General features: G+C 45.1%; 1 protein-coding gene across 6 annotated transcripts in view; it reads left to right on the forward strand.

Moving 5' to 3' along the window:
• Window positions 1–20,889, forward strand: part of SLC4A1 (solute carrier family 4 member 1 (Diego blood group)) — a 44,565-nt gene extending 23,676 nt beyond the window's left edge. For all 6 annotated transcript variants that reach the window (XM_088655196.1, XM_060281517.2, XM_035134950.3 and 3 more), the window contains 12 exons: window positions 138–325; window positions 992–1,193; window positions 3,327–3,551; window positions 4,689–4,837; window positions 6,344–6,538; window positions 9,435–9,605; window positions 11,413–11,502; window positions 11,714–11,877; window positions 12,937–13,190; window positions 15,275–15,444; window positions 16,889–17,062; window positions 18,367–20,889. In XM_088655196.1, the coding sequence (XP_088511322.1) occupies window positions 138–325; window positions 992–1,193; window positions 3,327–3,551; window positions 4,689–4,837; window positions 6,344–6,538; window positions 9,435–9,605; window positions 11,413–11,502; window positions 11,714–11,877; window positions 12,937–13,190; window positions 15,275–15,444; window positions 16,889–17,062; window positions 18,367–18,447 (2,063 nt within the window). In that variant the 3' untranslated portion in view covers window positions 18,448–20,889. The remainder of the gene's footprint in view (window positions 1–137; window positions 326–991; window positions 1,194–3,326; window positions 3,552–4,688; window positions 4,838–6,343; window positions 6,539–9,434; window positions 9,606–11,412; window positions 11,503–11,713; window positions 11,878–12,936; window positions 13,191–15,274; window positions 15,445–16,888; window positions 17,063–18,366) is intronic.
• Window positions 20,890–27,022: the final 6,133 nt, after the last annotated feature.

Genomic DNA, 27,022 nt, shown 5'->3' on the forward strand with positions numbered 1-27,022 from the left:
TATTCTCCTCCACTCCACCTCCTTTTGCCTCTGCCTGGATCCCTTCCTTTCCTGCACATGGTTTGTGTTTCTTTTTCTTTCTGTTTCTCTGCTAAGCCCCCTAAATGATGCCCCATACCCCTCCATCCTCCCTTCAGGCCGGGCCAGCATCGTGGACCATCCCACTCTAGCCTTTGTGCGCTTGAAGGATGCTGCAGAACTGGACCACGTTCTGGAGGTTCCTGTGCCTGTCCGGTTCCTTTTTGTGGTTCTGGGCCCAGATTCCCCTCACGCCAACTACTACCATGAGATTGGGAGAGCCATCTCAACAATGATGTCCGAAAGGGTAAGTTGGAACCCTCCATAGCTTCAGCTTGCCCAAGAAAGTAATGGAATTTCCTTTCATGGGAAGGAAGAATTGTCTAGGTTAGGCATGGGGAGCTTGATGCTTTCCAGGTGTTGTTTTCCATCACTTCTGACCATTTTGTCATGCTAGCTGAGGCTGGGAGTCCAGCAACATTATTCTGCAGAGTCACAGGCTTTTTCCATCCCTGTTTTAAGATTTAGAACAGGCATCCCCAAACTTCGGCCCTCCAGATGTTTTGGACTACAATTCCCATCTTCCCCGACCACTGGTCCTGTTAGCTAGGGATCATGGGAGTTGTAGGCCAAAACATCTGGAGGGCCGCAGTTTGGGGATGCCTGATCTAGAATTTCCCTGCATCTGCTCATTCACCTGAGTATGGTAGACAGAAGCACTCTGGAAAGGGTGGAGCTCATACTCACGTTGCAAGCTTAACTTAACTCTTCTTGGAAAAACAGGATCTAAAAGTGTTAAAAGTAGCATGTTAAATTAAACAATGTGGACCTGGCCATGTGCCATAAGCCATATCATTCAGGACACAGGAAGATCCTGTGAAAATTCACCCCAGGAACTGTCCCTTTTACGAACCCTCCCAAGCACAACATTTGCCTCCCTGAGATTCCATGTTTTAACTTCTTCCCTGACTAGGTGTTCCGCCTTGACTCCTACATGGCAGGAAGTAGGCAAGACTTGGTGAAGAGCCTGGATGCATACCTGGACTGTTGCATCGTCGTCCCGCCCTCTCATATCCAAAGTGAAACGCTCCTTAAGTCGTTGTTCCCAGTGCAGAAGGAGCTCCTGCGAAAAAGGTATCGGCCGGAGGAGAGGACGGAGCTCACCAAACAGCTTGGTATGTATGAATCACTGATCTGCAGTGAACTTTGCCTGATCGCTACCAAGCATACCTAGGGAACCTAGGAAGCTGCCTTAGGCTGAATCAGACGATTGTCTCATCCAGCTCAACATTACTTCCACTAAGGGCCCATCCATACTTACATTTTGCCCCGCACTTTCTAAGCACAGGTTTGTGCTTTCCTGGTCCATGTACAAGTGCTCCCCCGCCTCTACTGCTTTCCCCAGGAAAACCTGCTCTTTGACACGGAATTGGAACAAACAGCAACTTGGGTTTTCAGTGGAATTGTTGTCTGTGGTAAAGAGAGGGTTTTCTTGGGGAAAGCACCGGAGCAAAAAAAGCACTTGGACACGGAGATTCAAAGTGCAGACCTGCAAATAATAATAATAATAATAATAATAATAATAATAATAATAATAATACCCCGCCCATCTGACTGGGTTACCCCAGCCACTCTCGGCAGCTTCCAACATATATAAAAACATAATAAAGCATCAAACATTAAAAGCCTAGAAATGCAACACAAAAGGGGGTCTGAATGAGCCCTAAGTGGCAGTGGCTCTCCAGGATTTCAGACAGGTCTCCTAGCTTTACCTGGAAATGCTGAAGATTGAGCCTAGACCCTTCTGCATGCAAAGCAGATGAGCTCTCTCTGAGCTATGGTACTTCTCAGATGTTGTATATTTGTATATCACGCAGAGAGTTTTCAAGTAGATTAGCGCTGATGAAAAACAAACACTATGAACATGCTCGGTGACACCATAGAACCATAGAACCATAGAATCATCGAGTTGGAAGAGACCACAAGGGCCATCCAGTCCAACCCCCTGCCAAGCAGGAAACACCATCAAAGCATTCCTGACATATGCCTGTCAAGCCTCTGCTTAAAGACCTCCAAAGAAGGAGACTCCATCACACTTCTTGGCAGCAAATCACATGCCTCTTCGGGCTGTAGCCAATGTTAGTCTCACTCACAGTAGACCCGTTAATGTAAAGTTATCAAGTTTGGTTCTCTAATTTCACGGGGTCTACTCTGAGCAGGAATTAGTTGGCTACAACTCTATATTCTTACCTCTCCCACCAGCCAAGTCTGATAGGTGTGCAGGGCCACCCAGCTTTCAATCACCTGATGTTACAATGACATCAGGCGACCTGTTATCACCCAAACAGTTTGAAATTAAGCCATGTTGGAGCAAACACACCATTTGCAGCACTTTGAAACATACATATTTTTATACATGTATTTTTATTGATTTTCAGAAGTGTCCAATAAACTCATTTTGGTTGCAGGTTTGCCTAATGTACACATTAAAACAACTTCTAATAGAGTGCATTTTTAATACTATTTTTACTAATATATTCATTTTTATGCATACTTTCCCTTGATGTATGCATTTTTGTCAACATTGTTTGGTTGTAGAACTGCAAAATTCAGGTAAGTTAGAATTTCAGAGGATGGCTATGTTTTGGTTCTCACATTGCTTTGGAACCTGAATTTGATGGATTCAGCTTTAAACAAGAACCAAATAGAATTCTTCCTCCATCCCTGCAGCTGCCCCTCACCTAAATGTCATAGATAATGTCAGGTGTAGGGCAGGTGAGTGTAGCTTTGCCAAACCTGCTCACAGGCCAAATGGCCCACAGGTTGTGGGGTTCCTCACCACTGCCTTAAGTGCTTCCCACAGGAGGAGGAGGAGGAGGAGGAGGAGGAGGAGGAGGAGGAGGAGGAGGAGGAGGAGGAGTTTGGATTTGATATCCCGCTTTATCACTACCCTAAGGAGTCTCAAAGCGGCTAACATTCTCCTTTCCCTTCCTCCCCCACAACAAACACTCTGTGAGATGAGCGGGGCTGAGACACTTCAGAGAAGTATGACTAGCCCAAGGTCACCCAGCAGCTGCGTGTGGAGGAGCGGAGATGGGAACCTGGTTCCCCAGATTACGAGTTTACTGCTCTTAACCACTACACCACACTGGCTTCGGGATGAAACTCGTGAGCTCCACATAACGCAAAACCTATGTTCCCAAAAAACAAGGCTTACAGCCCTATTGAGGCCCCAAGTAAAACATCAGGCCTCTTTTCCCTTCATTCATTCAGCCTTGTCATTCCCTGTGTTCTTCTGTCTCATATAGAGCAAGAATTGCAGGACCAAGCCTTCAAGACCCCAGAAAAGGATGATGATGACCCCTTGCACAGGACTGGCAGGCCTTTCGGAGGGCTGGTGAGGGACATAAAACGCCGGTATCCCAAGTACCTCAGTGACATCACAGACGCTCTCAATGCTCAGTCTCTGGCTGCCGTCATCTTTATCTACTTCGCTGCCCTTTCTCCTGCCATTACCTTTGGAGGCCTTCTGGGTAAGGGAGCTGGGGCTGCTTGCTGCACCCTGACAAGGAATCACAAACTGGTTACCAGTGGGGAAGTACTAATGTGAAAACGAGGAAAATATTGCATCAAACTGGAGTTCCCAGCAGCTCAGCACCACTTCCTCTCTTGAGTTTTTGCTGGACAAAACAGGACAGGAAGTGGAATGACAAAGTTTCCCAGCAGGTTGGGCTATGCTGCTTTGCTTGTTTTCCCCAAGTCCTTCTCATACGTAGGTGAGGCTTGAACAACAGCTAGAAAATTATGCCAGAAAAACCCTACTAGAGGCCACTTCCATGTCTTGCTTGCCGACTGATTTGCTTATAGAAAAGTTTTATACCACTATTCCCATAAGCAATGCTCCAACGTATGGGTAGCTTACATGTAAAGTAAATAGTTATAAAAGCAATTTAAAGCACAAAAACATCTGTATCACCTTTGGACCGCAGGCACTCCTATGCTACTCATCTTCAACTATGTGAAATTTATTTAGTGACATTTCTTTTATTCCTTTAATGGCTGGATGCTGGTAAACTAAGAGACCTTGGTGACATCTCCTCCAGCCAGGGGATTGGGGAAGAACAAGAAAGATATATTCTGGCACACCTTCCGGAAAGATCTCTAGCTTACATTACAAAGCAGATACCTTAATAGACTTGGTTATTTACTTAGCAAGGAAAATAGTCTGGCCATTTTAGCAGTTGCCCCCTCCCTGGTTGTTGTTTCTTTTGCAGAATCCTGTCTTACAGATATAAAATCATAGGGTTGGATGGGACCCTGAAAACCAAGGCTACCTACAACCCCAAACTCATTACAGTAATTAAGGCTGGTGATAGATGGCATTTGTTAAATAGGACTTAAAGGGATTTTTGCTCATGGTGTGCGTCCACTCATGTCACTTTCAGCTTCGACAAGCAGGCTTTTGATCTGTTTTGTTATCAACAGCGAGACAAAAGAAATAAGGATGAGCCTTGAGAAGTTAAACTTATCTTAAGAAGAAGCATTGTCTATCTCCAGTTCAAAAATTTTCAGCCCTTTTACTGATGTGCCAGTTAGATCTCTTAAGTTTCTTAAAGCAGGAAACACCCCAGGTTTGTTCTTTCTTGCCGATAATCTGCTGTTGTTTCCAGGTGAGAAGACTGAAAAGCAGATGGGAGTATCTGAGCTTCTGATCTCCACGGCAGTCCAGGGCGTCATCTTCTGTTTGCTTGGAGCCCAACCTTTGCTTGTGATTGGCTTTTCTGGCCCCCTTCTGGTCTTTGAAGAAGCCTATTATGGGGTAGGTATCCTGCTATAAATAACATCCCTGTTGAATGATTACTTGTTTCAACACACTGAAAAGCTTCTTTAAACTTATGCAGTCCCCAGATCCACCCTGCCAGTCAATGGCGATCACCATATGTTACCCGTCCATTCAATGGTTACCATAAGACAGGCATCCCCAAACTGCGACCCTCCAGATGTTTTGGCCTACAACTCCCATGATCCCTAGCTAACAGGACCAGTGGTCAGGGAACACAGGAATTGTAGTCAAAAACATCTGGAGGGCCAAAGTTTGGGGATGGCTGCCATAAGATGTAGTGAGGACTGTTAGTTTACATCGCTTTTAAAACAGGGTAGGCGAATTCGAAATGGAGGACAGTTCTATTATTCATGGTCATTAGCTGTTACGTAAAATGGAACTTCCATGTTTGAAGGCAGTATATCTCTCATTACCAAAAACAGGCTAGCATAGAACCCTAACTACTTGTGGTGGATACAGGTAGGTAGCCGTGTTGGTCTGAGTCGAAGCAAAATAAAAAAATTCCTTCAGTAGCACCTTAAAGACCAACTAAGTTTATATTTTGGTATGAGCTTTCGTGTGCATGCACACTTCTTCAGATACATGTATCTGAAGAAGTGTGCATGCACACGAAAGCTCATACCAAAATATAAACTTAGTTGGTCTTTAAGGTGCTACTGAAGGAATTTTTTTATTTTACTTGTGGTGGAGTCTCCTTCTTTGGAGGTCTTTAAGCAGAGGCTTGACAGGCATATGTCAAGAATGCTTTGATGGTGTTTCCTGCTTGGCAGGGGGTTGGACTGGATGGCCCTTGTGGTCTCTTCCAACTCTATGATTCTATGATTCTACTTTCCAGGTGGTTCTAGCTGATCACAGATGGAGACAGAATGCTAGATTAGGCAGCTTTTGATCCAGTAAAACCATTCTGCCTGAGCGTTTGCAGGTTTATTTCCATAACCCTAAGACAGGGGTGAAGACAGGAGTGCCTGGCGTGCTCTGGTCCATGGGGTCACGAAGAGTCAGACATGACTAAACAACAACAAAGTCAGGGGTTGGCAGCATCTTGCCCTCCAGGTGTTGTTGGACTACAGTTCCCATCAGCCTCAGCCAACATGACCAATGATCAGGAATGGATGGGAGCTGGGAGTCTAAAAACAATCACATTCCTGTCATAACTGGTAGAAACTTGCTTCCTTTTAAAAGAACAAAGCTCAGGTTTTTAAGATGTTGAACCTCACATGTACCAAACTCTGCTTGCTTGTTGTGACCAGAAGCACCTGAGCACTATACGCAGACCTGGCTATAAATGTCTATGCAGGTTTCACTGGAGGAATGGGCTACAATATGGCCCGTGTAGTGTATCGTGAGGAGGGCCAATACTCTACATTCTGGATAGCTGTTTAATTCCAGAGCAAGTTCAGTTGAGGGGGAAAGAACCACCCACATCTCACTAGCTTCTCCTGTGCTTTCCTCTCTGCACCCCACCTGTTTCTCTCTACACAGTTTTGTAAAACTTTAGCAATCGAGTACCATCCGGGGAGAGTCTGGATCGGCTTGTGGCTTATAATACTGGTATTGCTGGTGGTGGCTTTTGAGGGCAGCTTCCTGGTACGTTACATCTCCCGCTACACCCAGGAGATCTTCTCCTTCCTCATCTCCCTCATCTTCATCTACGAGACGTTCTTCAAACTCTACAAGGTAACGTGGCTTATATTTCTGTCTCCCTCCCTTCCTTCCTTTGCTTTTGTGAGGGAGCGGCTTTGTTGGCACAGGGAACAGGCTGTTTCATGGCCACAGTGTTCCTCAAGACCCGTGAGGCAGGGCTGAAAGTTGGTCTGTCATGGCTGTGTTTGTACATAGTACCTGTTTTCCATTGTCTCGTGTGTGGCTTGGCTTCCTTTGAGCTTGAATGCTGGCTCCTGAGAGATTTGGGTTCCATCCACATTATCATTTGTCCAAGAGGCTTTATTATTATTATTATTATTATTATTATTATTATTACCGTATTATTTGTCCAGATCATCACCATCTTCTTCTTCTTGCCCACTTTACCTGGGAAAACCTGCTGTCGGCTGCTGAATCAGAGCAAACGTCATTCTGGTTTTCCGCAGATAGATGTTTGTTCCTATTAAGCAGTGAACAGTGGGTTTTCCTGGGGTGGGACAAAAAAATAAACCTTTCAGCTCTGTGACCAGAAATCACAGGGCAAATGGTAGTGTGGCTAGGCTCTCAGTCTGAGCATGAAAAAAATGACCCGTTTCCAGACTTTTCATGTTGTCTTCAGGTAGATCAAACCATACAGTTAAAGCACACAACTGCCCTCAAAAAAAAAAAAAACCTGGGAACTGTAAATTGTATGGTCCAGAGCTTGGAGTTTTAGCTCTGTAACTGAGGAAACTACTTCCTCCCAAAGGAGCACAGGGATGCTCAGGCCCAAACTGTATGTTACAAGGAACACACAGCATCTTGCTTACAATGTTTTGTTTAAGACACATGGTATGTGTGTAAGAATGTAAGATACCGTATACAGTATTTACGAAGCTGCCACCTAGTGGCCAAAAGTTTGGAACTGAGCATGCCTATGGCCTTTGGGAGTGGTTCCAAGATGGATGTCAAACTAAAAACTATATAACAGAAACCAAGACATTAAACCAGTTATTGTTCATTATAATTCTCACAGCTTGCTCGGTTTCTGCCTGCCCCACTCCATTTCAGAGCTTGATGGTGTCATGCTGCTTCTTTAATTAACCATTGTCTCGGAGGCAATATGTGAAGAACGGCAGCTGTGTTTCATGTTAGTCATTTGCACCTCGAGCAGCTTACTCAGTGTTCTCCATCCCAATGTTTTGGGTCATCAGGTGAGCAAGAGACAGGACTTCGAGGTTCTCAGATCTTATCCCCACAAGCTTTTTTAGAACAAAAATTGCAAGGTGTTTTTTTTTTTATTGCAAATATATTGCTTTACAGTAGTTTGCGTGTTTGTTCCCTGTGGCAACCAGCCCTGCCACTTTTATTCCCATTTTACAGATGGAAAAACCAAGACAGGGAGGCACAAGGCTGTATCCAAAGCCACCCACTAAGTCCATAAGTGAACAGTGTATCTCCCACATGCATTATTATGTGCTCTGTTAATCTCAATTGATGTTCCCTGTGTATTATTGCATTTCTACTACTGGGATGCGTCCTTTTGTCTCAGCTTGTTACACCGCTTTCGCCCCTCTCTACAGTCTCCACCTTCGGAAATCCTCTAGAATTGCTATAGGTAGCCCCTCCTCTCCCTCTGCCCCTCCCTGGTAACAATATGGCCACAGGAAGCGAGGCTGTCATGACATGGTTTCCATAGAAACTGAAGAGCAAAAGGAAGAAAGGAGAGATTGAAAACATGTAGGAAGGAGGGAGAATGAAATGCAGCTCTTGCAAATGTTTAGAAATTAGACTGGGTGAACTAAGTGCATAGGAGATGAGCCTTTCGGAGACAGATGTTTGAAGGATAAGCAGCAGAAATGTGGGGCAAGGGCCTAAGAACAGGGGCAGAGGTCTCAACCTTGAGTCCCTGGTAGCATTGTAGCCTGCACAATATATTTTTGTTACTTATTTTATTGACTAAATTTGTACACCTCCCTTCATCCAAAGATCACAGGGCTTCTTGGCCTTTTGGCTAAGATCAAGTGTAGCAAAGATCACAACATAAACTAGGCCTGATCTATGTTTGCAGTGGAGCAAAGTGCTAGAGATCTGAGGTAGCAGAAATGGGCGTTATATAATAATAATAATAATAATTTATTATTTATACCCCGCCCATCTGGCTGGGTTTCTCCAGCCACTCTGGGCGGCTTCCAACCGAATATTAAAAACAGTATAGCATCAAACATTAAAAACTTCCCTAAACAGGGCCGCCTTCAGCTGTCTTCTGAAAGTAGAATAGTTACTTATTGCCTTGACATCTGCTGGGAGGGCGTTCCACAGGGCGGGTGCCACTACCGAGAAGGCCCTCTGTCTGGTTCTCTCGCAATGAGGGAACCGTGTTATGATTTCAGACTGAAGGTGGAGGGACCCTTCTTTCTTTTACACTACAGGGATTCAAAATGGTACCCCTCTGCCTGTATTCCAAAATGGTGCAGTCAACTCTATCACCTCCCTCTGCTTCATACATAGACCAGGTCTAAGACTTACTTGTGTGATGCGGGAGAAGGGGTAGGAATTATTTTGTTGCATGTAACAACAATATGATTTGGGTGGCGGTGTGGGCACGTGTGCTAATTTTGGTTGGCGGTGTTATATGGTGTCTCTGAGAGCCAGTGTGGTGTTGTGGTTAAGAGCGGTAGACTCCTAATCTGGGAAACCGGGTTCGCGTCTCTGCTCCTCCACATGCAGCGGCTGGGTGACCTTGGGCTAGTCACACTTCTCTGAAGTCTCTCAGCCCCACCCACCTCACAGGGTGTCTGTTGTGGGGGAGGAGGGGAAAGGAGATTGTTAGCCGTTTTGAGACTCCTTCGGGTAGTGATAAAGCGGGATATCAAATCCAAACTCTTCTTCTTGAGTTCTTCCCACTGTCCTGCCCATTCCACATTCTAACACATCTTCCCTCTTACAGATTTTTGAGAAATTCCCTCTGCAGCCAAACTATAACGCCACCGTTCTAAATGGGGATCCAGAGTACCCTGTACCCAACACAGCCCTGCTTGCCCTTATCCTCATGGCAGGAACATTTTTCATCGCCTTTTTCTTGCGCCAATTCAAGAACAGCAGTTTCTTTCCTGGCAAGGTAAATCCTACAATGCACTTGAGTGAAGTACCGTAGGACATTGGCATGTTTGGGGATTTTGGAAGGGGAGGGCTTAAGTCTGTGCCTGCACTCGCGAGTTTGTTCTTTCTCTGTATAATGGCCAACCTACAACTGGGTTTAAATAACAAAGGGCGGACTTCAAACTGAAGCAGCAAGACACTGGGAAAAGTATTTTGGTCAGCAATTTGGTTTAGAATAAATGGGGCTTCCTCAGCATTCCTACCACATTGTACCTGAAGTATTAAAGAGTAATAAAGAGAGCTACAATGTTTCATCCATTAGATTAATCAATTTATACTGGTAATGTGCCAACTGACTGGAAAACAGATTTTACATTTTGTTGTTGTTATATCCCGTGCTGTACCTATAAAAAGCAGGTATGGCAGGTGCTATCTTTTAAGAAGCACCACTTTTGATATTAGAGATAAGAAGGAAAGCCTCTTTTAATATACTTGCTGCAATAGATGTGTGCATCATCTAAAACCAAAATATGCTTTTTTTCATAAGGAAGTTGATGCGTGTTTAATCCATTAATCACCTCATCAACTAAGTTTTCGTTAATCATCATCATCATCATTTTATTATTTGTACGCCAGCCATCTGATTGGGTTGCCCCCAGCCACTCTGGGTGGCTTCCAGCATATATAAAAACATAATAAAACATTAAACATTAAAAACTTCCCTAACCAGGGTTGCCTTCAGATACCGTCTAATGGTGGTATAGTTGCATATCTCCTTGACATCTGATGGAGGGCGTTTGACAGGGTGGGTGTCACTACCGAGAAGGCCCTCTGCCTGGTTGGTTCCCTGTTAACCTCACTTCTTGCCTTACCACCAGAAGGCCCTTGGAGTTCAGGCATAGAATTCAACATCTTAAAAACCTGCTTTGGTAAAAGCCAAGCTAGCTACTAGCCCTTGATGCTGCAGAGGCACATGTAAAAGTGCATGGGCAATAACTGTGAAAGGAGAAAAAGCAGGATTTCAAGAAAACAGACAGCCCTTCATTCCAGTGACTAAGGCTACAATACTATGCACACTTACGTGAGATAATTTCCCCACGGAACCCAGTGGAATTTAACTTCCAGTTAAATATGCATAACATTGTGCTGTAGCCTACCAAAGAAGTAGCATAAATTTTACCGATGTAAACAAATGTGCTTAAAATGCAAAATGATGTTGATGATGATGATTTCAATTTATATACTGCCCTTTATCAAATGATCCCAGGGCCGTATATAACATAAAAACGCATTACAGAACATAAAAAACACCAAAATAAAAAGCATGCTGACAGAACAGCCTAATATGATTTGCAGAATTTGGTGCAATGTGGCACATGGTGCAAACTGTGGCATGATATTGTTTTGACTGCAGAATATGCACAGCCCAGTGTATCAGTCACAATATATGATTAAAGGGGTTGCTGGTGCAGTTTCTTAGTGTGTCCCCCCTTTTAAACTGAGTCTAAATATTCCCTTATCAACATTTAGGTCTGAAAATCACCCATCAAAAACAGTCTCTGGCACTATTACCTTTTTTTAAAGTTCCACATCTGTTTGCATGTTTGAAGGGGAAGGTCGTATTTCTCATAATCAGATCAAAACTTTTAAAACTGAATTAGTTATATTTCCTTTGTCTCCAGGGTCAGTGTGGACGCCTGCCCTGGTAGCTGAGAACCTCTGTTCTATCTCATTTCCAAAGATTCGACTGGTCTTATTCACCTCTCACCTCCAGCCCTATATTGCTGAATTAATGTGGTTCTTACTTACTTCTTCTTTTTTGACAGATCCGCCGTGTGATTGGTGACTTTGGTGTCCCTATTGCCATCTTCCTCATGGCATTGGTAGACTACTTTATTGAAACCACCTATAGTCAGGTGAGTAGCTGGTCACTATCAGTAGCACCCTCTTCTTCCTTCAGTCTAAGTCCAGTGGATTCCAGTTTTTGATATCCTTTCTGAGCAGAAAAATGAGCACTGGCTCACTTTCCCATCTGAGGTTGTCAGCCTAAAATAATGTGGCGCTTCCTGCACTGGGGCCCAACAGATCTAGAGTTCATCTGTATTCATTTTGCTTGTTTCCTCACAGAAACTGAAAGTCCCCAAAGGCCTTGATACCACCCATCCATCAAGAAGCTGGTTTGTTCATCCACTTGGAGAAGATGGGCAGTTTCCCTGGTGGATGGCGCTCGCTTCCATTGTGCCAGCCCTCTTGGTCTTCATCCTCATCTTCTTGGAGTCACAGATCACCACGTAAGCAATTTGGAGAGTGTATAGGAAAGAAAAGCAGCCACAAGTTTTTGTATCTATTGCAGTGAGGGTGTTGCTAGGTACTTGGGACATGGGTGGCACTGTGGTCTAAACCACTGAGCCTCTTGGGCTTGCCGATCAGAAGGTCAGCAGTTTGAATCCCCGCGACGGAGTGAGCGCCCATTGCTCTGTCCCAGCTCCTGCCAACCTAGCAATTTGAAAGCACGCCAGTGCAAGTAGATAAATAAGTACCACTGCAGTGGGGAGATAAATGGCGTTTCTGTGTGCTCTGGCTTCCGTCATGGTGTTCCGTTGTCAGAAGCAGTTTAGTCATGCTGGCCACATGACCCGGAAAGCTGTCTTTTTAATAAAAACTAATTCATAAACGTCAAAAAAAAGGTTTATTGATAAATATATTTTATGAGGTTTGTTGAAAGACCAATACAGATTTGAATAACATTTGCATATGCTAATTTACAAGCATAGCTGCAAACAAGTAAGAGAAGAAAAACAAGCTTTCTCTCCTGCTGTGAGGGCTTACTCTGAGCTATGGGATGGCAATGTGATTTTCTACGCCCAGTATACTTATATGTGAATTGGACACTTCCATCCCACCTGAATTGCTTTGGCAATAAATGCTTCTTATGGGCATGTTAAAAAGAAAACAGGTTATCTCCAACATGATCACTCTCTCACACGCACATGCACTTCCATCCAGCTGTTGTATGTGCCCCTGGGCAAATACAAGTCTCACTGGCATAAAAGACATTTGAGCCAGCCCCTATCAACGTCCCTTTACGCAAATGCCACTTTGAGTTGTCACGTGGTAGCAATGCTTAGTTATATCACGGTTGTCGGGATGTCTGATCTGTCATAGAAACATGTCAAATAAATATTGGGTTGTATCCAATGCTAGTCATACCCGGAGTTGACCCATTAGAAATAATGGGCATGGGTAAACTATTAATTTCTGTGGTTCTACTCTCTGTGTAGGATTTAGCTGCATGCAACCCACTTTCTTCTTCAATCCTTCCCTGCCCCCTTCTTCTTATTCCTCTTCAGGCTGATTGTGAGCAAACCTGAAAGGAAGCTGGTGAAGGGTTCAGGTTTCCATCTAGACCTGCTTCTAATTGTTGGCTTGGGGGGTATCGCACCCCTTTTCGGTGCACCTTGGCTCAGTGCCACCACAGTGAGGACTGTCACACATGCTAATGCCCTGACGGTGATGTCCAAGACTACAGTCCCAGGGGAGAAGGCCTACGTCCAGGAAGTCAAGGAGCAAAGGATCACTGGCTTGCTGGTGGCCATTCTTGTAGGTGAGTTCTTCTGAGGCAGATTCCAATTTTGGGGGTGTCTAGGGATCGAAGTACGGTAGATATTATTTACTTACAAAATAAGTATTTTTATACTGCCATCTCATGAAATATCAGGGAGGTGTACAATGTTGAAATGTAGAATACGATCTAAAATAAAAATAAAAATACAGATAATTATTACGGCAAGTGGCTAACACAATAATATCTTTAATAAAAACTAATTCATAAACAACAAAAAAGGCTTATTGATAAATACTTTATGAGGTTTGTTGAAAGAGCAGACACCAACTAGGCAATACTGAAGGTACCTGTCTGATACGCAATTATATATTGCTGCTGTTAGTGTTGTAATACTATTGGGTTTTTAATATTGCGCTCTTCAGATGAAGGGTAGCATCAATTTAATAAATAATAATTTTAATGTAAAATAATAATAAATAATAATTTAATGTAAAAAAAGTGAGTGGCTAACAAAAATTTAAACATCTGCAAAGGCCTATCTGCATAAAAACGTCTTCAAAAGATGCCGGAGTAAAAAAATAATGAGGATGCTTCCCAAATTTCTGCTGGAAGAGTGTTACATTAGCATGGGATTGGTGACACTAAAAGCCCTCCAGATGTTCTGGCCTACAACTCCCATGATCCCTAGCTAAGAAGACCAGTGGTCAGGGATGATGGGAATTGTAGTACAAAACATCTGGAGGGCCGAAGTTTGGGGATGCCTGCGGTTGACCATCAGTCAGGTCTCTGAAACGCAAGGGATAAGTAACAGTGCTCCTCTGGTTGATCTCAGTGATTGGGCTGGGATATAAAGAGCTCAGGGGTTCCTTAGGTTTTCCTGGAGTCAAGTTGTTCAGGGCTTTGTATTTCAACGTCTTGAATCCGGCCCAGTAGCATATGGGCAGCAGAAGTTCCACATGCTCTCAGGTGCCTGTTCCCATCAACAGTGTCACTGCTATATTCTGCCTGGAGCTTCCAGACCAGATCCAACGGCATCTCCACATTGAGTGCGTTGCAGTTATCCATCTCGAGGTTACCAAGGCAGTTGCCAAGTGATCCCGATATGGCCCCAAGCTGCCGTATAGCTGTGGGCAGCCATGTTTGCTCCCATTTCTTCCCTGTTGGCTCATAAAAGCAGGGTGCGGAAGGTGTCTAATTTTCCCATCGAAAGGAGCGCAAAGAGATGAGAAGAGCTGAACACCCCTCACCTTACTGCCCTGAACTCCTTTGCTTCCACTGAGGCACTTTTCTCTCAACCCAGCTCCCGCTTTTCACCAAAAACTTTTCACTGAAAACTTTTATCACTCGCTTTATACATCAGGCGTGGGAACCCTGTGACTCTGCATGTGTTGTTGGACTGCATCTCCCATGTTTCTCGACTACTGGACATATTGGCTTGCGTTGATAGGCCTTGGAGTCCAAGAACATTTGGAGGGCCACATGGTTATATATGAATGGGGCAGACACTGGAAAAGCAACCCCCCCCCCATTTCTGTCCTGCCTCTTGTAGCTTGGCATTGTCCAGCTTTGTGTGAAAGATGCATGGAAGGGCTGGATGAAAGAGGGGAAATTATGGGTTCAGTTTCAAACTAGTATGAATAATCTGCTGGACTTGGTAGCAGATTTATGAATGCCCTTGAGGAAATACCTGTTCTCACAAATCCTTAATTCACCCGTGGATCTCATTGCCGTGTTCTGATAGTCTCTAGAATAAGTTTATTTTGAGAAGAACTGGATAAAGCCATCGAGGTGGCTACTAGGTCTACTAGCCATGATAGTTGGCCATGATAAGAAGTGCAACCCCCATGCTTGGTGACATCTTGAAAACCAGATGCTGGGGAAATAATGAACAGGGGATTAATTATCGCCATCACGTTCTGCTGTGGTATCTTACCTTTGTAACTCTTGGTAGACGGAACAGAGAGCCAGATGGACAGTTGGCTTGCTCAAGTATAGCAATTGCTGGGTGGTGGTGGTTGTTTGTGTGCCTTCCAATTGGGAAGGAGAGCTCCATTGGTGTCACCTTCCAGCTGAAGGTGTGCCATCCTAAGTAACATGCACCATTGCTTTTTACCCGCCTGCAGGCCTTTCCATCTTCATGGAGCCCATCCTGAAGCTCATTCCACTTTCCGTGCTCTTCGGCATCTTCCTGTACATGGGGGTGACATCCCTAAATGGGATCCAGCTTTACGACCGAATCCTTCTCATGCTGAAGCCGCCCAAATACTACCCGGATGTGCCTTATGTTAGAAAAGTAAGCCTGGGGGATCAGAAAAAAAGTAGCGCTTGGAGGTTCAGGGGAGAGCTGTGGTGGACGAAACAGATAAATCCCTGCAGGGCAGGAACCCTACTGTCTGAAACATTCATATGGGGTCCCTGATAGTCAGTAACACACAGGGCCAGGTTCTACAACTGATCACCAGGTCTACTGACTATCAGGGACCCCATATGAATGCTTCAGACATTCATGGCTCTAGCTGAAACCTGAAAAGTATTCAGGATGCCTCTGAGCATGTGAAAAGTACATTTGGGATAAGAGAGGGAATGAAGTACTGTATTTTTCCGTGTATAACGCAACCCCATGTAGAAGATGAGCCCTATTTTGGGGAGCCCTCAACAGTTGTTGAGCTTATTTTGTAAGTTCGCTGAGATGTTGAGAAGCTTTTCGACAATCCCCCCCTCCTGGCATGGAAGTGGTGCCGTAATACACCACATACTGGCAACTCACCAAATACTCTTCCTAAGCCGGGAAGAGCGGCCACCCCTCCCTGCTACCGCTGCTGCACCAGCCGTCACTTACTTAGCATATTAACCCGTGTATAAAATGACCCTCAATTTATAACAAAAAAAAAAATCAGAAAAGGGGTCATCTTATACATGGAAAAATATGGTACTTTTGTGGCAGAAAATATAGCTTCCAGACAAGCTGGAAGCCTCAGGGGGCCTGAGTTCAGCTTAACTCCAGCTGGAGGTTTGGGGCGATACGGGATTCACCATGGCTTAGTTCTGGAGTGTTTTCTGTGCCTTCAAACCGAACCAGAAGACATGGGAGTCATAACGAAGCACAAGATTGCATCTGACAACATGGCTGCCCAGTGATACAGGAGAAGGGGGAGGGAAGGTTTCCTGGTGAGAAGAGGCAGATGATGGCCTCCAGGTAACCTAATTGCAAAGAGAAATGCACTGAAATAGCCCCAGGTGGGGCTGTAGCTCAGGGGTACAGCATGTGCATCACATACAGAAAGTTCCAGGTTCAGTCTCTTCATCTAAAGAGGCCTTAGGCAGCAGTGCTGAGGCCTTGGAGGTCCATGGCCAATCAGAGTGAACCATCGCAGTCTAGGTGGTTTCAATGGCCTCAATCGGTGCTTGGCAGCTTCATAGGAAAATGCACACACACAGAAAAGCTGAGGCATACTGAATGGTATGAACTGGCTATTTTATTTTGACAGGAAGATTGCTTCTGAACTTTCGGTGGTTTAACCGGGCCTCATGAATCGTAGAATCATGGAGTTGGAAGGGACTGAGAGGATCATTTAGTTCAACCTCCTGCAATGGAGGAACGAGGGTCTCATGCTCTACCAACAGAGCTGTAGGCTGAGAACCATGCTATCTATCTACCTACAGACCTTGGTTGTCAGGCTGGAGACAGGTAGACTGCTGACACCTCTGACTGTTTCTTGGGTCTTCTTCCTTTAAAGGTAAAGCCTTTGCGGATGCACCTCTTTACCTTCACCCAGATTTTGTGCCTGGTCTTGCTGTGGGCAGTGAAATCCACCCCAGCCTCCCTCGCCTTGCCTTTCCTCCTCATCCTGACAGTGCCTGTGAGACGCTTCCTACTGCCAGTTTTCTTCAGCAATGTTGAACTCAAATATGTAAGTATTGTTTGGCTCCTCCGTCTTGCTGAGCAACAGGATGTTTAGATTCAGGTCTCTGCGTGGCCTAAATAGGAAGAAGCAGGGGAACAGCTTGGGATTTTTAAGAGTGGTCCCTGTGGGAAATGCTTGTTTCTAAAACCTGGATTTCCCCCTATTAGGTCACATCCACACCATATATTTAAAGCATGCTGTACCCCCAAAGAATCCTGGGAACTGTAGTTTACCCCTCACACAACTACCACTGCCAGCACTGTTAACTACAGTTCCCAAGTTTTGGGATTACAATTTCCATCATCCCTGACCACTGGTCCTGTTATCTAGGGATGATGGGCGTTGTAGTCCCAAAACATCTGGAGGGCTGAGTTTGAGGATGCCTGCTTTAGGAGAAGCCATCTGCTTTACATATATGCTATGGGTGTTGTCCCTGCCAGGGAGGGGGAACCTATGGCTTTCCAGATGTGCTGAGACTCCAACTCCCATCATTTCCGGTCATTGGCCATGCTGGCTGCAGTTAAGAGTCCAACAAGATCTTGGAAGCCTGGAAGTTCTCCATTTCTGGTTTATGAGATGGTTTTCAAACCGTGTCCCAAGGAACCATGGAATGCTTTAGACATGCTACAGGCATTTCTCAAATTGACGATTCGTAATAGCAGGCCACCTCTCCCTGATAGCTTGCCCATTACTACTGATCTTCCTCCTAATGGCACAGCTAGGAGATGGAAGGGTTTGAGATACAGGAGATCCAAAAGGAAGTACTTCTCTACACAGCACATAAACCATGAAATCCTCTACCGCAAGATGTGGAAGAGCACATGCCTTGTGTCTTGACAGCACAGCAGGGAAAGAGAGCCATTGTCTGGGGCCTTGGAGAGCCTCTGCCAGTCAGAGCATACAGTATTGGGCTAGTTGGACCAATGGCCTGTTTTGATACCGTGTTTCTCATATTATAAGACACGTCTTATATTTATTTTTTTCCTCAAAAAACACACTATGGCTTATTTTCAAGGGATGTCTTATTTTTTTCCTCCTCCTCCTGCCGCGGCCGGCATTGCTGCTGCGCCTATCACTATGTCTTATTTTCGGGGTATGGCTTATATTCCTTGAATGCTTAAAAATCCTGCTATGGCTTATTTTATGGGTATGTCTTAAAATATGAGAAACAGGGTATATAACACAGCTTCATGTGTAATGACTGTCGAAGGCCACCTTGCCATCCTTGACAGGTGAAAGATGTAGGCTTCTCAGATCTGAGTTTGCTGGACCACCTCTAACAGTATATGTCTTCTCAAATTTCCTTCTAGTTGGATGCTGATGATGCTGAAGTGGATTTTGATGAGACGGAAGGCCGGGATGTTTATGATGAAGTTCAGATGCCTCTTTGAGCACACAGTGTGCTGCATCCTTATGACAGATAAGGAATCAAGAGCCCTTCTCCAAAACACCAGGCAAAATATCCCAAACAAAACCAGAATCTGGAGAACGTTTCCCCCTTATGTATGTTTATCAGTATACAAAAGTGGCATACTGGTAAATAGATGTAAATAACATGTTTGACAAAACATGGATTCTGTAGGATTTAAATAGCTAGCATACGCTTTAGATATTTTTCGACCAGCCACTGTAGTTCTGTAGTGAAATCTTAACAAAGATTTAGAAAATAGATCCCCCCCCCAGAAGGTATGGGGGGCGGGTGGGAATCAAAGCTATGCAAGAATTGTGAGGAGATGGGACTCCACTTTTTATACTACCTGTCACCCCACTGCTTCTTGTGTGTGTGTGTGTGTGCATGTGTTTGCACACAAGTGTGTATGCATGTGTGTAAGGCATGATCAGTTGCGTGCAGAAAGCCCCACCCACAGCCTTCCCAAGGCAGGAAGTACTTCTGTCACTGACATCGATATGAAGTTTTGGAAAGAAATGCTGAAAATCCAACTTAAACAGCTAATGTCAGAATGGACCAAGATGCAGAAAATGAAGCTGGGAAGAAGTGACATGTTTTTTCATGAATGTGCCAACAGCAGCTCTGCTTAATGATTTATGGCTAATCTCATACATTGCTTTATGGGGTTCCCTATCCCCCACCCTCCTCCCCAAAGCTGTGTGCTAGGTGCTGTTTCTCTTCAAGCAGCCAGCAGCTTTAAATCAAGGTATATGTCCTCACTGACCTTCACCTGGCTCCTACATGCTGCCACCACCACCAAGTCAAATAGCTAATGATAAGATCTCAGGCAAGTAGCTTCCTCCTCCTCCTCCTGATTCTACCTCACGCGGCTAGCATTTCTGTTGAAATGCGCCAGACCCTTTTGCACTGGTCTGATGCACAACCTCATCATCTCCCCTCGAATATACGAATCACCCCATGCTATCCTTCAATATATTTAGGATAATTTTTTAAAAACTTCACTTGTGACAAACAGGAATCCAGAGCTGGCAGTGATTGTTCTGGCATAAATCGTGTTTTTAGTGGTTACTTCCTCAAAAGAGTGTGACCAGACAAATATGGTACCCACGTTTGTTTGTTTTTTAATGGGCAGCCTGACGTTTCTAAATCCCAGCCATGCGTGCTGATTCACTGCAAGCAAAAAGCTGTCGCAATATGCCCAGCGGTGCTCTGCCCGTCGTTATTTTGCATAAACCAGGACTGAACCCTGGCTCAAATTAAGGGTTGGTTAGCATGAATTCAATTAACAACAGGATTAGGGGAAACAAACGGTAGCATTTCTTCTTCTATTGCATAACCAATTTATGGAACTAATTGCCACAAGTTGTAGTGATGGACGCTAGCTCTGGTGATGTTGTTGTTGTTGTTAAAAAAAGGATTTGATGATTCAAGGACAATCAGTGGATGTTCGGCACGACAACTCAGGAGAACCTCCATCTTCGGAGGCAATATACCAATAGCATACCACTAGATAATGAGGGCAAACTACAAGGGAGGACAATTTGTAGCATGCCTTGTGAGTTTCCCAGAAGCAGCCAACTGGCTACTGTTAAGAAGGCAAAAAAATTAGATGAACCATTGGTTTGGGTTTCCGTCTTTATGCAGCCTCAGGGGGAACAAAACAAGAAACACATTCCAGTTTTTAATCTGAGCAAAATGGTAAATTGAACAGACTGAATAATTAATGTTGTGTGGCTGTGTGTGTGTGTGTGTGCGTGCATGTGTGTGTGTGTGGAGAAGGGGGATCTTGAGACTAGACCCCTCTTTCCTGACAGAATTAACCACACCAGCTTGTGTCGGCTGAAGTTTGACATTTCCACGTTACATTAATTAAAGACATAAACTCTAAGGGCCATGTAATTGTATCCTGAAGCCACACTGCTATAATTAGGGTTGCCATTTGGAGGGGGAGGGGGGGTAGTCTAGCAGGTTCCCTTTGCCTTTAACAGCTGCATGACAGGCAGAAAATCAACAGATGGATCATTTTTTCCAGCATGGCATTGCAGTGATACGGCAAGTTTTATTGGCAGATTTAAAAAAAATAATTAATTAAAAATTGCCACTTATCTAGGTGTTAAAGGCACAGGAGTCCTCTCAGGAAGAAAGTTGGCATCTCTAGTTGTTGTACACATTTTAAGTTGGTGATAATGAGCTTATGTAATTTATTAAAATTCATTTTTAATAGCTTTTTGCTTTGCTAGGTTAAAAAAAAATACAATGCAGGATTTCACCTGCGCTTTGCATGCAATTGTGTGCTGCATTTCCTTTATGTTCTTTTTCTCCAACTGACTTTGGATATGATTGATTCAGCCAATTGTATTACAATTGTTTTCTTGATTTTAATGACAATTAACCAAAGCAATAAACCTTTTTTTAAAGAAAAGCAGCAACTTGTTCATTACTGTATTTTCAACCCAAAACCAGGCTTCGAGTAATCGCTGAGTCGGGGGGGGGGGCAGGATGCGGTAAATTATCATTGTAATTAATGTCTATGTTGGCACAGTGAGCACCCTTCAAGGTGTAGGATTTACATCTCTGTAGGGACAGGCCTTTTCTAATGTGATCGGTAGTGGCTCTGTTACGGCCAAACGACAAGGCCTAGGGGGCTACAGGGTGGTGTGCTTGGAAGCCAAGTGCTAAGCCAGCAGCCAAGGCTGCAGCCAATTCCCCAAAGCAATGAGCCTGGTCATGAGTTCAGCAAATCAGATTCACTGGCATCCAAGGGGAGAGACAAGTAAGGTTGTTGGAGATCCCCCATGTTGTAGGGTGAGAGGGCAGGGGGCCTAATCCTGGAAGCAACTATGGAGTTAGTCAGATTAATGCAGGCATCCCCAAATTCGGCCCTCCAGATGTTTTGGACTACAATTCCCATCATCCCTGACCACTGGTCCTGTTAGCTAGGGATCATGGAGTTGTAGGCCAAAACATCTGGAGGGCCGCAGTTTGGGGATGCCTGGATTAATGTCTCTGATTGAAGGGATGAGATTAAGGCAGTGTTTTCACATTGTGGTGACAAAAAACTGTGCTAGGGCTGTACCACTTCAGATTCCAGGTGAGGGGTCCCAGAATTTGAACAAATATATACTCTACTACAGGGGTCCCCAGACTTACCGGCGTTTGGGCCGGTTCCCACCGCGCCGATCGCACGGCGGGCCGGAGGGTGGGGGAGCGCGCGCCTGTGCGGGCTGGCGGGTGGGGGAGTGCGTGCCCGTGCGCATGCGCACGGGCGCTTACTGGCGCGGCGGCGCACTTCCAGGGTGGGAAAAGCGCCGAAAATCCGTTGTGCGCATGCGTATGGGCCTCCCCTGACCCGGAAGTGCACCAGAAATGACCTCTTCCGGGTCGGGAGAGGCCCATACGCATGCGCACATAGGATTTTCGGCGCTTTTTCCCCGACCTGGAAGAGCGCTGTGCGCCGTAAGAGCGGGCGGCGGGGGTCTTCGCGGGCCGGATTGGCAGGGCAATTGGGCCGCATCCGGCCCCCGGGCCGTAGTCTGGGGACCCCTGCTCTACTACAACCTCGTGGTGGTGAACAAGTGTGGTGACCAGCTTTTATGCAGAAATTTACTATGGACGGCCTGTTTATTCAGCATCCATCCTGATTTGCTTGCGCAAAGCTTATGTGGCAATTAGACTATGTCCGGTCTTTATTATTTGTTGATTGGTTTACAGGTGATATTAGATGTAAATGAGCATTCATCCTGATCTGCTTGCAGGGTTTCATCCCAATTTGCTTGCAGGGTGATTTAACAGGTCTTGCCACTAATCATTCTTTCATCCCACTTTTTTCAATGAATTTCCCTGTTCCTTTCCGAACCACAAAGCGCTTTGTTTACAGTGTATTTTGTTGCGCTGGGGCAACAAAGTGCTTTAATCCACTTTAAAGGCACAAACAGACACGGTTTATGTTTTTATATCGCTCTAGAAAAATATAGACAATCTGGAGGCACCCTAGGACACAAAGAGGAGGGCTTTTTAACATTTGGTTTTGCTTTATTCACTGTGCAAAAGAAAATAAGCATACCTAGAATGCACAGCCATCCGTGGAGATTTGGGTTGAGGACTGCAGCTCTTGTGTGAACAGAGGTTCTGTGGTCGACTCACTAAAGAAGTGTGTCTTGGAGACTGATGATACTGACAAAAGCATTTCCTCCACCCAGAAAATTAAAAGAGAAGACGAGTTATCACCTGTCCTTATTCCTGAATTGCTAGTTTTCTGGGTGCAAGGATTTATGTATTTTTAAACAGAGATTTCATCATCTAAACCTTCATCTTCTGCCTGAAGGGATAGTCTAGGTACAGCTTGGCCACCAGTGTGAAAACTAGGCCAAAATCATTGAGGTTGAAGAGGCAAGCTGAAGTCAGTCAAAGCAGTCCAGTTCGATGTGGCAGGTACAATGAAGGAAACAGGTTGTGGTACAGGTGGGCTGAAGGAAGAAAAAGCAAAAAGAAAAGGAAGAGGAGGGGAAGAGAGTGTGGTGGCCTGGCTAGAATGGCAGCCTTAGACTTGGGAATGAAGGAAGTTGCAATCTAACAACCTGTTTGGAGGCTCACAGCTTCTCCCCACAGCCTAGTTCTCTTGAGGTGGTAAGCCTGTGTCTAGGCCGCCACACTGCAAGGGATGTTTGGCTCAAAGAACTATATGCTCCATCGTACAAAAGAAATTCTGCTGGGCAGTTTCTAACTTTGCTTTCCCACCGGACGTTTAAGCATATCACATGCAAGTTAACGTTTATGTATGGAAGAACATTCAGTCATGTGAGTCCCCAGTAGGAAGCAAACTATCAAAAGGGCTGCGTACATACTGACTTGCTAAATGTGTACGAGTTCACAGACCAGACTTTTCTGCGTCCACTTCCATCCACTCTGAGTCGCCATCTACACTAGTGGGCGATGTTTGATGGGATACATTTGCAGTGTGTGTTGCTGTCAGCTCTCCTCAATTAGTACTCCCCCACCTTCCCTAAATTCAGGAAACCTGAGGTCCATTATGAGCATCCACACTGGTATGAGCATCCACCTGGATGTGGACATTTATTTTATATAAAAAAGTTTTCTTATATATCAGACTTGCACAAAACAGCAGGTTAATAAATAAATACATGTTGCCCCCGGCCCTGCGCAATGAGGAGTGCCTCATCAATTGAAGTAGGGGTGGTGGTGATAAGAGAGCACTCAGCAAACTTCGCCACACATAAGTGCAGCAGAAAGTTTATTGCTATGTGTACAAAGTGTTGAAAAATCCATCACTGTTTATTTTACAGTTGGGGTGCAGAGCTTTTTTCAAACTTGGGAACCTGCTCCCGTCTGAGAAAATGGCCCAGAGCCATGTGGCAGCTGTAGGTGGGGCCAGAGGTCTAAGCGTGAGAAGCCAGAGATGTGAAATTTACCTTTGTACACCAGGATAGTTTCTATGAACATGCAGCACACCCCTCTCAATTCCCCACCCCAATCTGCCAAGATGCATTATCAGAGCTTAAGGACACATTTCAGTCAGGCAAGAACATTCAAGGAGGGTAGGAAGTAGGATGGTGAGGGGTGTGGCCAATAGAAGAGGCCTGAGGACTAGATTTGGTCCCTGGCTTAGCATTTCCTCACCCATACTGTATTTTTTTAAAAATAATTATTTTTATTAAAGATTTTCTTGGGTTACAAAGGTAGTGCAATGTCTCATTTTTTTCATGCATCATTTTTACATATCAATTTTACTTGTTGAGTGAGACATTACTGTATTATATACTGTGTGTTCATATCTGCAACGTGGTAAAACGACAAGGGTAGAAGAAGCAAGCCCACTCCTAACAGAATTTACATTTAGCAGCAAATTAAGCGAGAAGCAAAAATTGGCTGCTCTCCGTAAAATGGCAAAAATGCAGCATAACAGAATATTCTCAAAGCAACGATAACCAAACAATTTGCTGCAGAGGGGGGAGATGGGGGCAATATCTTATGCCCCTGGGATAGCTCAGTTCCCAGTGGGCAGAGCATGAGACTTAATCTCAAATTCATGGGTTCCAGCCCCACATTGGAGATTCCTGCATTGCAGGGGGTTGAAGTACTAGATGATGCTCGGGGTCCCTTTAAACCAGGCATCCCCAAACTGCGGCCCTCCAGATGTTTTGGCCTACAACTCCCATGATCCCTAGCTAACAGGACCAGTGGTCAGGAATGATGGGAATTGTAGTCCAAAACATCTGGAGGGCCGAAGTTTGGGGATGCCTGCTTTAAACTCTTCAATTCAACTTTTCTATTATCTTCACTGTCACACTCATGACAATCAATACATATGTATTCCCGTGACTTTGGGCTTTTCAAAATATATATTAGAAAACATAACAAAAATGCACAAAATACTGTGTTACAACGGTTTGCAACATACCGTACATATTAATTTACCACATTTACCTGGGAGTAAGCCCCACTGAATTCAGTGGAGCATGTATCTTGAGTAGACATATGCAAACTGCATTGTCAGCCTTTTACAGTAGGTACAGAGGGTTTAAAGGTAAAGGTAAAGGGGCCCTGACCATCAGGTCCAGTCGTGTCCGACTCTGGGGTTGCGGCGCTCATCTTGCTCTATAGGCCGAGGGAGCCGGCGTTTGTCCGCAGACAGCTTCCGGGTCCCGTGGCCAGCATGACAAAGCTGCTTCTGGCGAACCAGAGCAGTGCACGGAAACGCCGTTTACCTTCCCGCCGGAGCGGTCCCTATTTATCTACTTGCACTTTGATGTGCTTTCGAACTGCTAGGTGGGCAGGAGCTGGGACCGAGCAACGGGAGCTCACCCCGTTGCAGGGATTCGAACCGCCAACCTTCCGACCAGCAAGCCCTTCTACAATTCTGTGTCCCCTTACTTGGCAGAAAGTTTACCTTGCAGTAAATGTGCAGGTACATATTTAAAAGCTACTGCACAGATACTCAAATCTTCACACACTTGCTCATTTCCAACAGCTAGTGAAAATGGAGGAAGTAAAAGCAAAACGCAGTACTATTCAGGGTGGGCAGTGAAGGGTCCAAATGGATGGGACTCGTGATTCAAAATGGTTTTGGGGGTTTGTCATTTTGCTTTGTCTTTTCAATTCCAAAACAAAAAAAAATTCCTTCCAGCAGGACTTAGAGACCAACTAAGTTTGTCATAGGTATGAGCTTTCGTGTGCATGCACACTTCTTCAGATGCCAATTCCAAAACTTATTCTTATAATATAAATTACTGTACAGTACCTGTTAATGAGTTCCCCTCATTAGAACATACTTCCATGTTCTCTATGAGAGACAGGCAGACGTCACGTACACGCCTGCCTATCCCAGAGATCCCGGGAAGCGGATAAATTATTCCCGGTTCCAACTGAGAAAACATCACGGAGAACAGAGGAGCGGTGGCCCGTTTTTAACGCGGGTTACGCGGGGGGGGGGGGAGGCGAGGACGGGCGCGTTAATTAGCTCCCTCTGCCCCCTTCCCCGCCTTTCCAACCCATAACTCCTAATTGCACTACTCGGGTCTGTCTGTAAAAGTCGCTTTTGCGTATTGGCATCGGCGTTAATTCGACAGGCAACTCTGAAAGCAGATGATTGGCTGCAGCCGGAGATGACGCCCTTAACAACAAAGGTGGAGCTGGAAAAAATTAGATTATAGAGAAAGAGGGAGGGAGGGAAGGAGGGAGAACAAAAAATATGAAGCCTGGCATTTGACTGTAAAAATCTATAGACGAGTGTCATTTCCACGCAACGGCTAGAAAACAACACCGAGATTAGTGTCAATAATACCCAACAGGGAGTCACAAACTCCTCCTCCCTCCCCTCCCCTCCCATTCCCCGTTGTTTACAAGGCAAGCAAACTGGCACCTGGGGGGGGGGGGGAGCCGCTTGTTGCCAAAAATATGTCCGCTCTCAGAAATAATCTAGTGCCTTCGCCGCAGCTATTTCCTGCTCCTTCTGAGTTTTTTTTAATTTATTTCGGATCGCTGCCCTGTCCCCCCCCTCCCCGCCCTCTTGATGCAATCGTTTGAAGGTGGGGGAAGGAAAGAAAGGGGAGGTCGCAGGAGGAATTAAAATCGAGTGCGTGTGATTTGTGATCGTTTTACAAGCGCCAAGCGAAGAGGATTTGTGGCAAATGCAAGGTTTTCCCCTCCTCTCTTTCTTTTTTCCCTTTCCCCTCCTCCCTCTTTTCGTTTGACTACAGTGTTGCAAAAGCAGAGAGCAATAAAAACATACGCACATACACACACACACTGAACTCTCTCTCCACACACCCTGAGACACTTAGACCCACAACCTGGTGAGATCCGAGAGAGATCGGACAACCACCCCCTGGAGAAAAAAAAATATGCTTCCATTTTTGCAATCCCGTTTAGAGAGCAGATGGAAAAGTGGGGACTTGTGAAGAAAGGCTGTGAGGTTGCCTAAGGATCCGGGAGCCGAAGAGACCGGCTGATTGGAAGAAAAAAGCAGAGCGATGGAGGCGGGGGAAGTGCGAGCTCTCTGCGGGGACTGGAGCGAGTCCACGCCCGGGGCCAGCGCT

This window comes from Zootoca vivipara, chromosome 12, assembly GCF_965207765.1.
Source record: "Zootoca vivipara chromosome 12, rZooViv2.hap1.1, whole genome shotgun sequence".
Lineage (NCBI taxonomy): Eukaryota > Metazoa > Chordata > Lepidosauria > Squamata > Lacertidae > Zootoca > Zootoca vivipara.